The sequence below is a fragment of the Pyrus communis genome, chromosome 16, assembly GCF_041283825.1.
Source record: "Pyrus communis isolate YQ-2024b chromosome 16, ASM4128382v1, whole genome shotgun sequence".
Lineage (NCBI taxonomy): Eukaryota > Viridiplantae > Streptophyta > Magnoliopsida > Rosales > Rosaceae > Pyrus > Pyrus communis.
This window is the reverse complement of record NC_142580.1, coordinates 7,379,014-7,394,468: the sequence shown is the minus strand read 5'-3', so window position 1 is coordinate 7,394,468 and position 15,455 is coordinate 7,379,014. Positions and strand designations below refer to the sequence as shown.

Sequence of the window (15,455 nt, the reverse complement as noted above, 5' to 3'; positions counted from 1 at the left end):
AAACGTGGCTAAATGCAGGCATTTACTTCTAATTTGAAGGACAAAACACGTGGAAGGCCAGAGCAAAGGTGGCCCTCTTCTTTAAAGCAAACATTCCCATTGCAACGATGATTGATGTGTGATTTTTTTTTTTTTTTTTTTTTTTTTTTTTTTTTGAAAACAAGGAATTCACATTCCCTGCTAAAAAGCCAAACAAGGACACGAAAGCCTACCAAGAGGCAAACACCAAGACCAAGGCAGTGAGCAGGGATACAAGCAACAAACACTTTAACCAAGTAAAAGTGTCATCCCAAACACAACCACAGCTAAGCTAATGAGGACACAGAAGACTATCATTACACAAGACATGAACTAACGAAGATGTATGAATTATGATACTACTCAAATTAGTGGTGAGTGCAGTTAAAATCTTCGCCCCCATGGACTTAAACAAATATGTCCTCTAACGAAATTCAGCAAAAGGAAAAGGAAAAACTCAAATTAATAATATAACCATTTGTATAAGGGTAGGTGGAAAAAAAAAGCGTTGTCATTTTTTTTACCTTTTTATAATGTGTAAGAACATAATATAGGTGGCGAGATTAGACAATGAAATGCGCCTAGCAGCACTATATGAATAAAGGAAAGGGATCATCCGGATCATTTCTACCAAATCTTCTAAATCAATTAATCCGGATTCTTAAAATTTGATCTAACGGCTACAAATAGAATCTCTTTTAAAAGTTATAATAATTTTAATCGTTAAATCAAATTTTAAAAACCTAGATTAATTGATTGAGAAAATTTGATAGAAGGGATCCGAGATCATTTTTCTTGAATGATCTCTCAGCCCATACTATTCACAACTTGAGGCGGATTCGATACGATCCCGATCACGTGACTCCGTTTCAATTTAAATTTTTTTTCTTGGAGGGCCCATTCCCTGCGTGCATGGCCCCTCGCCAGTGGTCCACGGCAACAAAATACAACAACGGGGTCCCACATGTACCGGCAGCCCTCTGCCCGGCCACGACCGCGCCACGTCGCAGGAAGAGTCCGAAACCGTCACCAACATAAACAGCTATAAAAAAGATGCTAAAAAACGACAGTAAAATTGGAAAGCGACGGATCATACGGGCGTGGGGATTCGTGACGCGCCCCCGTTGAGATTCTGTCGGTGTTGGACTTTTCATTCATTCAATTAAGCTCATGTCGTTTTAATTCCCACGACAGAATAATTATGCTCATCACAATCATCATCCACCCAATCAATCGGTCTTGATTGCGTCTTAATTACTTCATCATGACGTTTGATGTCCCTTATCGTTTGCCTCCCCTCCTTCCATAAATATTCACAATTTCCTTTTCAATGGGTTTATTCCCCCACCTTTTTTTTTGGTCATTCTCATTTTGAAGCATATTATAATTGGAGAATGGTATAACAAGAGCAAGCAGGATCACACTGCATCAACGGTCTGAATATGACCGCTCATTCATGTACAATCTTGGATATTTGACAAAGTGCAAACAAGAGAAACTTCAATTAGATTGTTTGAATAGAATAATTTTCACAACTAATAGCTGCACATGGTCGAGTGAGACCATAATACTGGAAATCTTACGCTTTATGAAAGATACCTTACAGATAACTTATCAGAAATTCTAACCACAAAAGAATTTCACGTGACGGTAATTATTAAATAGTGATTGATGTTTATTCCCACATTATTGTAGCCGTTGAGGCCAGATATTGGTTGATTCTTGAAAGGGAAAATGTTCCCACAGTGACTTTACAGTCCTACTCAAAGCACTATGTGGCCCACCCACAAAATGCCCCGAGTGAAAACAACTTTCGGAGGCACACCTGCCACTGCAGCAATTAACTAAAAGCCCCTGTTCCTGTTGCTGTTCGTTCAAGGTGAATTACCAACCATGCCCAAATGCGCAGTGTCACAAAAGCACTTATTTAATCAAAATAACAACAACCGGTCAATCTTGTCGGCTCACAAAAGCACTTATTCAGTTATAAAGCCAATAAAACATACCAGGTTTGAGATTCTGCTGTAGCAGAATAGGTCATAGATGTGTTTACCATACCTTTAGGCTTTAGAGAGCAAAGGATTAAGAGCAGGGGAAATGTATGTACACGAAACTGTACAAGTCGGAATTCTGATTTACAAGCTCCAGGGCGGACTTTATGTCAACGAATGGATTGACCTGAAGCTTTGCATTGCACTTTCGGACAGCACGATTTACAACTAACCGAAAAGCATCCTAATATACACAGACAGACGACAGGACCTAAGTTTACCTAATGAGACACTCAAGAACACGACTTTATCAAACCCAGGTTGTAAAGGAACTTCTCCGACCTAATGCGAAGGAGATTACCCAAAGAGAATCTCCCACTCTCCTGTGGTGGAGATTTTGAAAAGAAGTCGTCTTGCACATGCAGGAATGTCAAGCCAATCTCTTGCCGAACTGCTTCTATTGTCTCGCTCTTGACTTGATTTCCAGATGCATCAGTCACGTAGAACACATTCACGGCTTGGGAGCCCCTGGTTGCAACCTCAGCTCGGGTGACTGAAAGACCATTTTCTCTAAATATGCGAGTCACATCAGAAAGAAGGCCGGCTCTGTCATCACCACAAAGCTCTAGTCTTATACCCTGCATTAGAAATGTTGCATTAACTTCAAATTACCATGTGAAATTGGGAAGAGTATATTCAAATTAAAATTCCAGTGTGTTCGTACCTCAGAAGTCCGTCTTCGAATAGCAGCTTCCAAACAATGAATAACCCTCTGCCTTTCTCCTTCAGAACTAATAGGGCAGCCGTCGGTATGCCTTATATAATATTCCTATCACACAAATTTACAATGTTAGAACAAATTATATATTTGCATTGATTGCAATACGCCTTTTTTTTCTTCTAAGATTTAAATAACATAACTAATCCAACCAGTAAAACAAATAACACAACTTGAGGGAAATAAGGAAAACCTGATAAGCCTCTGGTCCTTCAGCAATCACAGTTGCATGATATACCACATACTCCATATCTGTTAAGGTGCACACCGTGTCAAAGAGCAACTTAGGACGGTCCGGACACCTCAAGTTCACAACAGTATATCCTTTATCGACACAATTTTCAACAGTGACAAGTGGTTTGCTTCGATCACTGGCTGATCCACAATCAGCATCATCCATGTCGTAATCACGATCAGCATACATCATCTGGTGAAGCCGCCTCTCCTTATGTGTGGAACCAACAGAAACAGCGGTGTTGGCACTGCGCTTATCTCTGTTCCCCTTAAGCACATAAAGGAGAAGCTGTTTGATCTTGGCAAGATGTTCGGGATCATCAATGGGTCTCCCAGTTGCCTCGTCAGTGATGTACACAACTGATGCCATTCTTGAATTGTGAGTCCAGACTTCTCCGGCAACCACATTGCATTTAAGGTCCGAAAGAACAGCAAAAACTTCAGAAAGCAAGCCTGGCCTGTCCCTTCCAGTCAATTCAATAGTAGTGTGTTCTGTGGCAGCTTGGACACCCACAGACCTTCTCAAAGAAGGGAAGCTTCGTCCTGCTGGTCCCAGTGACTGCAAAATTTGAATTCGATAATCCAAATGACTTAGAACTACATGGTTCCACTCCACAGATAATTTTGCTAACTATTTCGAGTGCAAACCCAAAAAAAAAAAGCACCATTTCTTCTTTGTCATCCGCCAACAATGTGAACCATGCTTTAAAATGCAAATATTTGCAAATCGATACTAGTACTTAAACCTAGTTGATACATGAGCAGATCAAGAGGCACATAAAACCATACAAAAGCTGAAAAAAGCAAGCTTCCTAAATCCAGCAAGACTCGGGCAAATACCACCACAATACAGCTTGAAGACACATCGATTAATCAAGTTTACTTTTAAGTTCCACCTATTAAATGTCAGTCTAAACTCCATTCTCAATTTTGCCATTACACCGGAACCCTCAGCGAAATGTCTCTTTTGTGTAATTAAATTCCATATCTGGTAAACTAGAAGAAAAGAGCAATTAATTTCTGGGATCTACCTGTTGAATGCATTCAGCGATTCCGTCGTCAGAAAGCTTATTCCCCTGTTGATCAGTGACATGAAAAACTGCAAAAATTCCATCAAAAACGAGAAATTCACTCACAAATAATAAAAATTTGAGATAACACAGCACGTGAAAAAAAAAAATTAAAAAGAGAAGCTCACCATCCATGAACCATTCCCCATCAGAAGAAATATAAGCTCTTCTTATAATGAGGTTCAAATCATTCAGAACCTGAACCAATTCCAGCAAACTCCCACGCTTATTTGCACTGTCCACCTACAAATTTCTCAAATGAAACAAAAAGACAAAAACAATTGTTCAAAATTATATGAATTTTTTTAAAAAAAATTGACCCTTTTGGATTCCTTGCAGAATACAATTCAAGAAATTCAGCCAGATACCTTAATCAGAGTGGCTTTCCTGCTTGATGCATTATCAACTGTAACCCTACAAATCCCATATCAACATGAAAACATATCAGAGAAACAGTAAAAAATGGAGAATTTCAGCTCAAGAAACATTGATATTCAGGAAAACAAGGGAAACCCAATTTTTTTATATCAAAAACCAACAACAATTCGACCCCTGAAAATCCCAGAAACGAAAGGGAGAGCGAATTCACCTCGGGGGGTTAATTCTCATGGCGAGCTTCTCGAACTCGTCGTCGACGGCGAGAGAAGGGGACCAAAAATCCATTGGGGAGAAGAAAATGAGAGACGTAACTCAGTGATTGGGTTTCCAGAGCGGTAAAAAACTGATGAGAAAAGGTTGGAGCTTTTCGTGCTTTCTTCTCTCAGCTCGCAGTCTCGCAGTCTCTGGGGGTTTCTGGGTAGCTTCGTAGGATGTGTGCGGCTCTGTGTTAAGAGTTAGTTGCGTTACAATATTTAAATATGATTAACTAAACAAGCATGCAAACAAAATAAATTAATAAAATAAAAAATTAGAGGCGCACGCGAGTATTAAGTCACTGCCAAGTGGGGCCCATCTCACCCTCTTAAAACTTGGTCTGCCCTCTTTTGTGTGATTTTCTCTCTCGTTCAAGAAAACAAGGCGGCTAATTTTTCTCTCTTCCTTGTATTTTTATCTTTTACTATTTCTTGACATGACTGTATTCTATGACTCTCTACTCCATGGAAAGGAATGTTCAAATTCGAATTGTCAAGGGAAAGAAGATTGAAATTCGAAATCGAGTGTAAAGTGACGAGAATGTTGGTCCAATATTGACATGTCAAAATTCATCTAGTTGATCTTTTTAGTCAGAGAATGAACATTTATATTTTGATATCATACTCGTCGTACAAATAAAACCGTAGCTACTTATTTTAAACTGATTAGGGTTAGGCTCTTTTGGTTTTAATGTATGGATGATTATTGATTAATGTAGTACCTTATCCTTAGTTTTGTCTATGCAAGTTGGTGCTGCAATCTTTCTTATATAACAAATGCCGGATTTAATGGCACGCATGGCTTTTTTGTTCTCTCTCTCTCTCTCTCTCTCTCTGATAATATGGAAATCTAGTAGGATTACGCTGTGCTTTACGCAACTTTAAGGGATCCCTCCGAGTTGGGGAAGCTTCTCATCAATCATAATTATTCGAAATCTTGGAGGATTTTGTTGGGCTTTTTGGCCACCCTATTTGGATTTTTCATTTTTTATTTTACATTTTTCCAATCTAGAAGGATTTTGTTGGGCTTTATTGGTTTAATAAATCTCACTTATAAAAATAAAAAGAAATATCATTAAACCGTATTACTGAATGACTGGAAAAAAAAAAAAAAAATTTAAATGAAGAGCTTTCTATTTATAGTAGGGCTGTCCTAAGCTGGAGGGATCCCCTTTTGTTCCTCTATTTGGCCACTAAGCATCTGCCCTTTTCGGATTTGATTTGATTGCCTACTTTCGAACCCGATCTCACTACCCAATTTGACATTTAGTATGAGAAGGAACATTGGTTCAAAGCATTTCTCACGTGTTAAGTAAGAGATCTTAGGTTTGAATATTGTGGATGACGAGTTTGATACAAATTTATTTCCCTCTCACATCTTATCATTGTATTTAAAAAACATTTGTCGGTAGGTTCAGTGACATGTACAAGTACTATAAAGTTAAAATGTCTCGTATGTTAAACACTTCTTGATATAAATAAAAACTATAACGCATGATGACTTCTTAATTTCCTGTATGTTGAAAATTTTGAGAGTATTAAATCTTTCTCGAAGTACCTTTATGAATTTCAAAAATATCCTAAAATGCTTTTGTAATTTATTTTCCTTCTTAATTCTGCAATGGACAAATCACCGCTAATGCTGACACTGAATGACGTCAACATCGGTGCAGGAGTCAAGTCGGCGAGCACCTAGGTGTGAACAAATGTGCAAGCGACAGTCAAGGTGGCATGAAAATCAACGTCAGCTGTCGATATCGAAAATTATTATTTAGTCACTAGTTTTTTGTGCTTAAAGTGATAAATAGGCGAGTTATGCAATATCTTTTTCGTGTAATGGAGGTCGAAGCTTAAGAAAGAGAATAGTAAACCAAAGTAGCATGCTTCTACCCCCATTCTACTTTTGTTTGACACCATAGTATCTTTTTCGTGTAATGGCAAATTATAATAACTTCTTTTTTCGTGTAATGGTGAGTTATAATGGCTTTCCTTTGACATTACTTCTGAAATGATCGACAACGCTTGCTTCTAACTTATAGGCATCTTCCCCCCACCCCCACAACATTGGCATAAGAAATATACCAACAGTGGGATGGAAATAATTGCCAAACTTGTTCATATTCCGTGCAGTATACACCGTTGGATCAGATTCTATCTGGAGACCTTGACGGCTAGGAACTTCAGCTGCCTAGGAGGACCCCATCCTTAATTTAAAGGTGGCGATTAAAAATGGATAATCTGAACCAACCCACCATATCTATTATCTATGATTATATATATTTGCAGTGCAAGTGCAAGATATTATTTGTGTAACTAAAGACTGTAAAGTCAAACAAATGAGAATCACAGGGACACACTGAAACATGCCGCTTTTCATAACTACTGTTCTGCAGGATCTGCACATGATACACACATGGAACAAGCACAACATGAGGAAAACAAACACTTAAATCAACCAAGTGGGCCTAAACTCTCATTACTTGTGCAATTTTCAAGCCCTACTTGTGACATTTCATGTCGTTCTCAATCATTATCGTTTTCATTGATATATTTTTGTTTGGGTGCATTGGCTTTGTTTTTCTGCTTGTATTTCTTCATTCTTCTTTTTTATTGATAGACATTCGAGGTGAAGAAGGTCGGTCAAGAGTATTCAATTGACGAGAATAATAGTTATCTTCCTTACAATACAGATAAATACCTCGCAAATGAATACATAATGATTGTCGAAGAGCTTCTCTCACTTAATCTTCTTAACTTATAAAAACAAAAAAATAGAGCTTGAAATCTCTAGCAATATGAGGTTACATATATATATTCCTTATGTATTAATTTGTTGGTTAGCACTATTAGTTGAAAAGAAAATCATAGGGGGGACAGCATGTCCATACCAGGATGTTGTGAAAGGGTTAAAAGAGAGCCACCTGTCGTGCCAGTATCGGCATGTGTTTGGTCCATTTTTACAACACAATAGAGAGCAAGCTAGACTCAAAGAAGCATGGGATGTGATGGGATGTCCCATGCCAAATTAAAATACACAAATGGATTAGCTTAGCTAGGAATCTTATCATGGTACACGTTGCACTCATCAACAGTAACAATGCATTAGATAATAGATAATGCTGTTCACACATTTATTTTTACTTCTGACACATTTTTCTCAATTTTCGGTCATCAAACTAAATGAATTCAAAACGATCGGTGACAACAAATTAATAAGAGTGTGTGAGAGATAAAAATCAGTATGTGGATAACATTTCTTAGATAGTTACCCCCAATACAACAATCACACAGACTTTTTTTTTTTTTTTAATAAATAATATTATCTACATGACGTAATTAATGACACTTAATAAGGAAATCATCATCTCATGAATTGAGTGCAACTTTCTTTCTTATGTTTTAAGAGTTTACAGCATAAAGTGACGATTGGTTTTCCAATTAGGTTTTCTTGGAGTAAAATTCTTATGTCTATTTACACATGTTTACTTACTTGACCTAATAGAATTCATGATTGATACATGATTGTTCGTGTATGAGATAAGCAACTTTCTTGGTGATTCCATATTTGGTTGTTTTGATAACTTGCCTAATTTTAACACGAGACTCAATGACTTTTCATTTATTATGTGTTAGTAAACTTACGATGTATAAAAAATATTGAGAATGATACTCGTAATTTATATATTCTATTCATGGCAACAAACGTGTCCGAAGATGGAAATCAAAGATTTTAATTATGTGTTTGGAAACGTTAGGAAATGACTAATAAGATATTTTCAAGTGGATTTAACGAAAGGGTGATGATATTATTCAAGTTAAACATGCATCACCACTCACCAGAGCTCATCCAATTCCATTGCCCCAGGGTTGTGCAAATCCACTCAGCACAGTGAAACTCTAATTCCTTTCGGCCTCTATCATATCTCAGTGGTCCACTTGCATCGCATGCATCTTCATAAGTCCGAGACTCCGGAAGGGTGCTTAGCAGCGACAAAACAAATTAGCATATAAGCAAATTATGCCATTGGCTGATTAGCCAACTTATGCTTAATTAAATAATATACTCACATACTTTTTCTTTAGTATAATACATAAAATTACGGTTGTTATTATAATACTTCGTGACTTTAAATATACTCGAATAACAATGGGGTGGATAAAGGTGACTAAGCATATTACCTGTTTTTTTAAAACACTAAACGAATTGAGTATAACGAAATTTGTAAATTTTTCCAAATTTATGATTTGATCATGTAAACTTTTTTAGCCAAAGAAAACTTAGAAATGGGTGAATGTGGGCGGATCTACGTTGAGTCTAAAATGGTCTCAGGACCACCAGAGTCTGAAAAATATACATGTGAAGGTCTACTGAGGACTCTCCGAATCTTTGGTATGGTCTTTTTTTGTGCCCACCAAGTGTATGATGTAATGCTTGGTAGGTGTATCTTAACAGGTTGTGTCGACAACCCTCGACAAATTCTCTCGATACCCTTCATCAGATTGCTTCGCATATGTCAATATCTGCTGAAATGTGTGCAACATGGTTTGGTTGACGACATCAAGCTCATCAAGTGTTCGACGAAATGTCTCAGTGAATAAATTTTTTTTTTTTTTTTGTTGCGCTTTTCGCGGTCTGTTTTCATCTAAAAAACTTGAATCTTTACCACCAGAACCCTAGGGTTCGAATCTTGAATCCGCCTCTGTATGTAATTATGATGACTGATAAGCAGATATTGATTTCCGGTTATGAACTGAATGGTATTATGTTTACAGTCCATACAGTTTTACAAGGATACTCTATTTGGTTAGTGTCTTTTTTTAGAGCACTGGATGCAGCTGGAACCGATCCAGTATTTGATTTCGATGTTGGGGTGGTCCTAGAAGTCACTTGGAGAGGACCACCTATCATTTGTCTATGGTTACTAATCAACTAAGCTTACTGGCACTATTGCAACGTATTGTCAGTATTTGTGAAGCTTTTACACGTCAATATGTTCTGTAAAACTTTAGTAGAAGTGTCCGACTACGTTGTCCGTTAAATACTATTTCACAATATTGTAAAACTCTGTATTTTAGTTTTATTCGTCATTACTTGGTGGGAAAACTGCCATAACTAAGCAACTCTACTATTGTGAACAAAAAAACAAATTAGCAACTCTGCTAAAATATCTCCATGTGAGCATGAGAAACAACGTTATATTATGCTGTCAAGGAGTTTCTTTGTTGTTGCTGCAACGTCATGCTCAATGTTTGAAATGGGTTTGTGTTGGGCTGAAAGGAGAAAACGGGACACTAACTTGGGTTGATGGCCTGCTACTGCCTGCTTCTTTTTTAAGACAACGGGCCATTTGCTTTAATTTTAAACGAGGCTTCTCTTCTCTATTGCACATGCCGAAATGCACATGTTATTTACACACTTTTTTCTTGGCCGCTATCAATATCAAAGGTGTTATAAATAGGTAAAAGTGAAGGAGAGAGAACTTTTTCTAAAGATCGAAATAGAACCGGTGTGATATACCATACTGTTTATTTTATTAACTGTATCACACAAAAAATGCAGGTAAAGAGAGGAAAGGAAGATTTGTATTCACTTTCTGCCTTTTTGATCCGACAACACCTTACATGCATGAAGAAAAATTTTCACCTCCTTAATAAATTTTTTCACCTAAAACTTTTAATTATTGACATCAAAGTGTATTTTAGTTTGCTTCCTCATACATTCATATGCATGACATTCACACTATATTTCACAACAAAGGTTGTTTCAAGTTTCTCCTCTCTCCCTGTCGCTTGGCGTCACCTCTCTCTCTCTCTCTCTCTCCCCAACGGATGCAATGGCCACCGGCATCCCCTGTATAGTTTCTCCCTCTATTCACATTTTATTATCCTTTTATCTATGCCACCGGACTAATGGTGATCGGTGGCTCCTCCCACCTCCATGTCGGCGGAATCGCAGATGGCGATTTTTCAATGTGGAGAAACTTTTGAGTGTGACAATTACATTATTATATCACATGTTACAATATGAGCGTATATAGTTCATATTTCATAGACCTAATTCATAGCGTGCAGGTTTTCGTGATTTTTTACAAATTAATTGGGTTTGTGAATTTTGACATATTTATCGATAGATCAATTTTGTTCTTGATGAGTTGGCTAACTTTATTTTATTGGAAAATCTTGATCCTCCTAGCTTCATGATGTATTATCACGTATTATAACATAAATAAATTAATAAAAACACGTAGCAGCAATTTGGAACAAGAGAGAGGGAGTCTGGAACGTCCTGTCCATGCCCACTGCACCACCAACAAAGAACTGGACTGGTTGTATGAGCTGGGAGGATTCATTTGGCTATCCTACATGCCGCGAGGGTGGTTTGAACCGGAATCCGATCAGTCGTTGAACGGGTGTAGCGTTCTGGAGGCTGCAATTGGAAGTGATCTCTTTGTTGGTGTCCCGACAACGTTTGCAGTTGCAAAGATTTCAATAGATTTCCTTCGTTTTACAATGTCTGTATTTTATCACTTGTCTGTTAACTTCGTTACGGTTTGTAAACAGTGGTCTGTTGTCGATCGATAAATTTGGATTCGAGTTTTCGCTTCGGACATTCCGTTTGAGTAGTGCAATAATTAAATGAATATCTAAACTTTGTGTCACGATTCTATGCGACTAGACTGGAGTTAAAAAGGAGTGAGCAAAATGGGAGTGAAATTGCTTCGATGTTTCTTTACGTTGACAGAGAAGAATTAGCAAAATCTCGAAGGATAATTCAATCCTAGTTCTAAGTTCTTGTTAATTGGAAACAACACACCCCTAATCTACGATGAACAAATTACAAAGCAAAAATTTCGATAAGTTTACCCTGTTTGACTATGATAGCAATGGCAATGAGGCCAGCCTGCTCAAATTCACGGCTCCAAGCCAACATCACCCCACCGGACTTTGTATCTTGCTGCAAGATAGTGTGCCCCGACAGGACCTCTGCTTCCGTAAGGATAGTATTCGGGAATAACCTTCTTCTCTTCGATCTCCTTCAACAAGGGTGTGAAGAGTGCCCAAGCTGCATCAAGTTCATCACTCCGGATAAACAGCCTCCTTTCCCCTTCAATAGCATCCAGCAGAAGCCTCTCATAAGCATCCGGAATCTCCTTTGAATATCTACAAATAACATAACAAACAAATTTGGTTAAGTTTTTCATGATTTGTTTGAAGGGAAAAAGAATACAATACTGTTCGGTACGTGTAATATTACAATTACGATTATTTATTGCAAACACAGGATCATATTCCTTCGTCCTATTAATAAATAAACTTCCACATTTTAAACCTTACCTGGCTGCGTAGTGAAGATTTAGATTGCTCCTGTCCAACCTCATTCCCAAACCAGGGACTTTGTTATTGATCCTCAGGACAATAGCTTCATCAGGCTGTACTCGGATAACAAGCTCATTTGTTGCATGATCAAGCTCCGTTCCAATATCTCGATACAAATTTCCAGGCACGTGCCGAAACTGTACCCTTATCTCAGCCCTGGACGAAGAATTTAAGAAGCAAATATGAATTAGTATTATCCGAAACCATGACTGGTGAACGAGAATGAGGATCTTGTCTCTAATTGAACAAACCTCTTATTATGTAATGCTTTCCCAGCCTTCATTAAGAAAGGCACCCCATCCCATCTTGCGTTGTCTATAAAGAGAGCAGCTGCGGCAAACGTTGGAGTCAAGCTGTCTTTGGGTACCGTCTTGTCATCAGTGTATGCTGGGTAAGTAATACCACCTCTAACATGACTCTTGTATTGCCCTGTGACCACATTTTCAAGTTGTAGTGGCCTCATAGAACGTAAAACTTTAACCTGGCACCAAGCAAGCAAAATAAATACTGGAATAAAGTGGAAAGCAATACAAAGTACTAAAAGCAGCTTCAGTTCATGTATTCGTGAAACCTTCTCGTTTCTGATATCTTCTGCATCCAAACTGACAGGGGTTTCCATTGCAAAGAGTGCCAGTATCTGAAGCAAGTGATTCTGCATTATATCTCTTATAATCCCATAGTTGTCAAAATACCCTCCACGTCCTTCAGTGCCAAAATCTTCAGAGAATATTAACTGTACATTTCTTATATACTGCCTTGACCACAAGGGCTCAAAAATAAGGTTGGAGAAGCGGAGAACTGATAGGTTTTCCACAAGCTCCTTGCCCAGATAGTGGTCTATCCTGAAAATTTGGTCCTCTTCTAGGTACTGCTTGAGGGCCTTGGTCAAAGCAGCAGATGACTCTGAATCTCGGCCAAAGGGTTTCTCAACAATAACCCTAGTCCAGCCATTACCAGATGAGGCAGATGAGCTAGCACAGCGAACAGCGTCAATGAATATGTTTGGAGGGACAGAAAGATAGAACAGGCGATTAGGAACTCTTCCCACCTACACATGCAGTTGCTTGTCAATCTAAATGGAAATAGAATCAAGATGCAGAAAAAGCTACATGATCGTCATTCAAACGGGCAATAACAAGACATACATAGAGAAAGCTGAAAGTTTGCCCAAACAACAGCACCACGACAACTTGAACAGAATGCACGGTATAAAGTTGTATTCAACACTCTATCTCTCACTAAGCTCAGAATACACTCAAATTATTACCTCATGTTCCTTTAGCTTCTTGTCCAGCTCTGCGAAATGATCTTGTGAATCATACTGACCAGAATGATAGAAACATCTTTGAAGAAATTGGTCCATTTTTTCCCCACAATTCTCCCTGAAGTTCCAACAAAACAATTCGTCACACATCAATCAACTTCACCCCTTCCATATCCAGCAAGAAAAAACCAGTGAAATAACATTTCCATCTTCTCAAGCAACACATTATAAGCAAAAGCAACCACATTTCACAAAAAAGGCCAAGGCTTTTGACTCACCTCTTGTCAATTCGGCAAGTAAGCGTCTTGCTAACCATGTCCCTGAGCTCGGCATCGGTCATCTTACTCCGAGCATAACCGTAAATAGTGAAGTGCTGCAACAAAACATTTACATAACTCATGTATCACCGATCATTCAAAGTCTAAGAAATAATGTAATCAAACGAAAGAAAAATAACAAAAATTGCAAACCTTCGGGAGGAAATCCTCGTAAAAAAGTGCGAAAAGTGCAGGGAATATCTTCTTCTTGGCAAGGTCCCCGGAGGCTCCAACCACTGTGATACTGACAGTAGATTCACTTTCATTGACATTAAAGACGGTCGTGTCTTTAGATTCCTTCGAAGACGGAGCTGAAAACAACCCATCTTTCAGTTTCTTGAAATGAGCTTCGTTCTCAATCGGGTTCGCCGCCGGCGCCGCCGGGCCTGCATTAATGGGAAGAAAAAGAAAAAAAAACCAAAATTAAAACGACTGCAATTTTCCTTAAAAAAAACGACTGTAATTTAAAACCAAAATAAAAACAAATATTCTGACTTCGGATGACATTTAAACCAGTGAAATTAAGATTAGAAGACTGAAGGAGCTAACCATCTTGCATGCCGAGAGCATTCTGCTGAGAAACCTTAGCTGAAACAAAACGCTTGGGAATCGAGGAAATTGAAACGCGTTGCAGGCGTCCGTGTACAGATGAATAAACACGTAAATACGAAACTGACGACGACGACGACGACGACGATGACGGCGGCAGCGGCGAGTAGGTGTGGCAGCAATGGGTGGAAGGAAGAGTTGCCATCTCTCTCTCTCTCTCTCTCTCTCTCTCTCTGTGTTTCGTTTGTCGGTTTTCGGAACTCAGAGGAGAAATGGGGTGTGGGGTTTTGGGGTGAGGAGGTTGGAGAAGGAAGAGGAGGAGTTAACAAGGAAGATACATGGGAAGCATCGAAGGAGTCGGAGCAAAGAGGACCCTTGAGATCTCCGAAAGGCTGTTTTGTCTCTTGGGTCGGAGCAAAGAGGACCCTTGATGTGAAACACCAGAAAACCGTACAGCTTTACCAAGACAAGTTTTGCTTGCCCCTTGATTCCATCTCTAATTAGGTTTTAACTTCGTGATTAAATAATAATAATTACAGTTTAGCAATGAAAGTGCTAAATACAAAGTTGATGACAAAAACGACGTTGGCCCGAGTCTTAAATGGCCCAACTCTTTTGTCGGCCCGTAAATAGTAGTGGACCCAACTTTAGTTTACCTAATGGACTCAATTCCTTTTCAAGAAAAATTTTCATCCAGAGGGACATGAAGCAAAGAACCGGGGAAATATATCATGTTTGAAACTTTTTTATAAACGAAATATTTAAACTAAGGGTAGAGGATAAATTAATATCGAACTCAACATTCACGAGATTTAAACTTAAAATATCTCACTTATAATTGTAAATTTCATCATTTTAGCTCAAGAAAACATATGTTTGGCCCTTTAATTACTAAACTGAGGGCGTTGGAGTTTTTAAAATCACACATATCCCTGAGGAAGAGGGATTTTAATTGTGTAATTGCTCATATAAGATTACGGACATTTTTTTAGGCCTCACTTTGTATTTTTTTTCAATGATCCGAATTATTTAGTTTTTAGGTCTCAAAGATCACTGTTACAGAACTTTACTCAAATCTAAAATCATTTAACACTCAATCTAAAGTTAAACATCTTGGTCATTTTAAATTTGTCAAATTTTCAAACAAGAGCATTGTTCTAAAAATCCCTGACTAGGCGCTAGGCAGTTGGTCACCGTCCCGATTAATGTCTAGGCGTTTGAAAAT

The 15,455-nt window shown here is 38.2% G+C and overlaps 2 protein-coding genes across 2 annotated transcripts; both read right to left on the bottom strand.

Moving 5' to 3' along the window:
- Window positions 1-1,974: 1,974 nt before the first annotated feature.
- On the bottom strand, window positions 1,975-4,986 carry LOC137732031 (ACT domain-containing protein ACR4). Its single transcript, XM_068471321.2, has 7 exons — window positions 4,681-4,986; window positions 4,460-4,505; window positions 4,220-4,334; window positions 4,053-4,120; window positions 2,981-3,580; window positions 2,734-2,838; window positions 1,975-2,647 (listed from the first exon to the last, which is right to left on the bottom strand). The coding sequence occupies exons 1-7, from the start codon at window positions 4,752-4,754 to the stop codon at window positions 2,303-2,305; spliced, it is 1,353 nt and encodes a 450-aa protein (XP_068327422.2). The 5' UTR covers window positions 4,755-4,986; the 3' UTR covers window positions 1,975-2,302.
- A 6,431-nt stretch (window positions 4,987-11,417) lies between these two features.
- LOC137731966 (glucose-6-phosphate 1-dehydrogenase, chloroplastic) lies at window positions 11,418-14,728 on the bottom strand. Its single transcript, XM_068471237.2, has 8 exons — window positions 14,231-14,728; window positions 13,835-14,067; window positions 13,643-13,737; window positions 13,368-13,482; window positions 12,672-13,148; window positions 12,352-12,581; window positions 12,059-12,256; window positions 11,418-11,884 (listed from the first exon to the last, which is right to left on the bottom strand). The coding sequence occupies exons 1-8, from the start codon at window positions 14,433-14,435 to the stop codon at window positions 11,635-11,637; spliced, it is 1,803 nt and encodes a 600-aa protein (XP_068327338.2). The 5' UTR covers window positions 14,436-14,728; the 3' UTR covers window positions 11,418-11,634.
- Window positions 14,729-15,455: the final 727 nt, after the last annotated feature.

Coding starts and splice junctions, on each gene's coding strand:
- LOC137731966 (XM_068471237.2), bottom strand. CDS start 14,435: ATGGCAACTCTTCCTTCCACCCATTGCTGCCACACCTACTCGCCGCTG. Junction 13,738..13,834: donor ACGAGGATTTCCTCCCGAAG/GTTTGCAATTTT, acceptor GTTTTGTTGCAG/CACTTCACTATTTACGGTTA. Junction 13,149..13,367: donor AGAAGCTAAAGGAACATGAG/GTAATAATTTGA, acceptor CTGCATGTGTAG/GTGGGAAGAGTTCCTAATCG.
- LOC137732031 (XM_068471321.2), bottom strand. CDS start 4,754: ATGGATTTTTGGTCCCCTTCTCTCGCCGTCGACGACGAGTTCGAGAAG. Junction 4,506..4,680: donor ATGAGAATTAACCCCCCGAG/GTGAATTCGCTC, acceptor TGGGATTTGTAG/GGTTACAGTTGATAATGCAT. Junction 2,839..2,980: donor AAGGACCAGAGGCTTATCAG/GTTTTCCTTATT, acceptor TTTGTGTGATAG/GAATATTATATAAGGCATAC.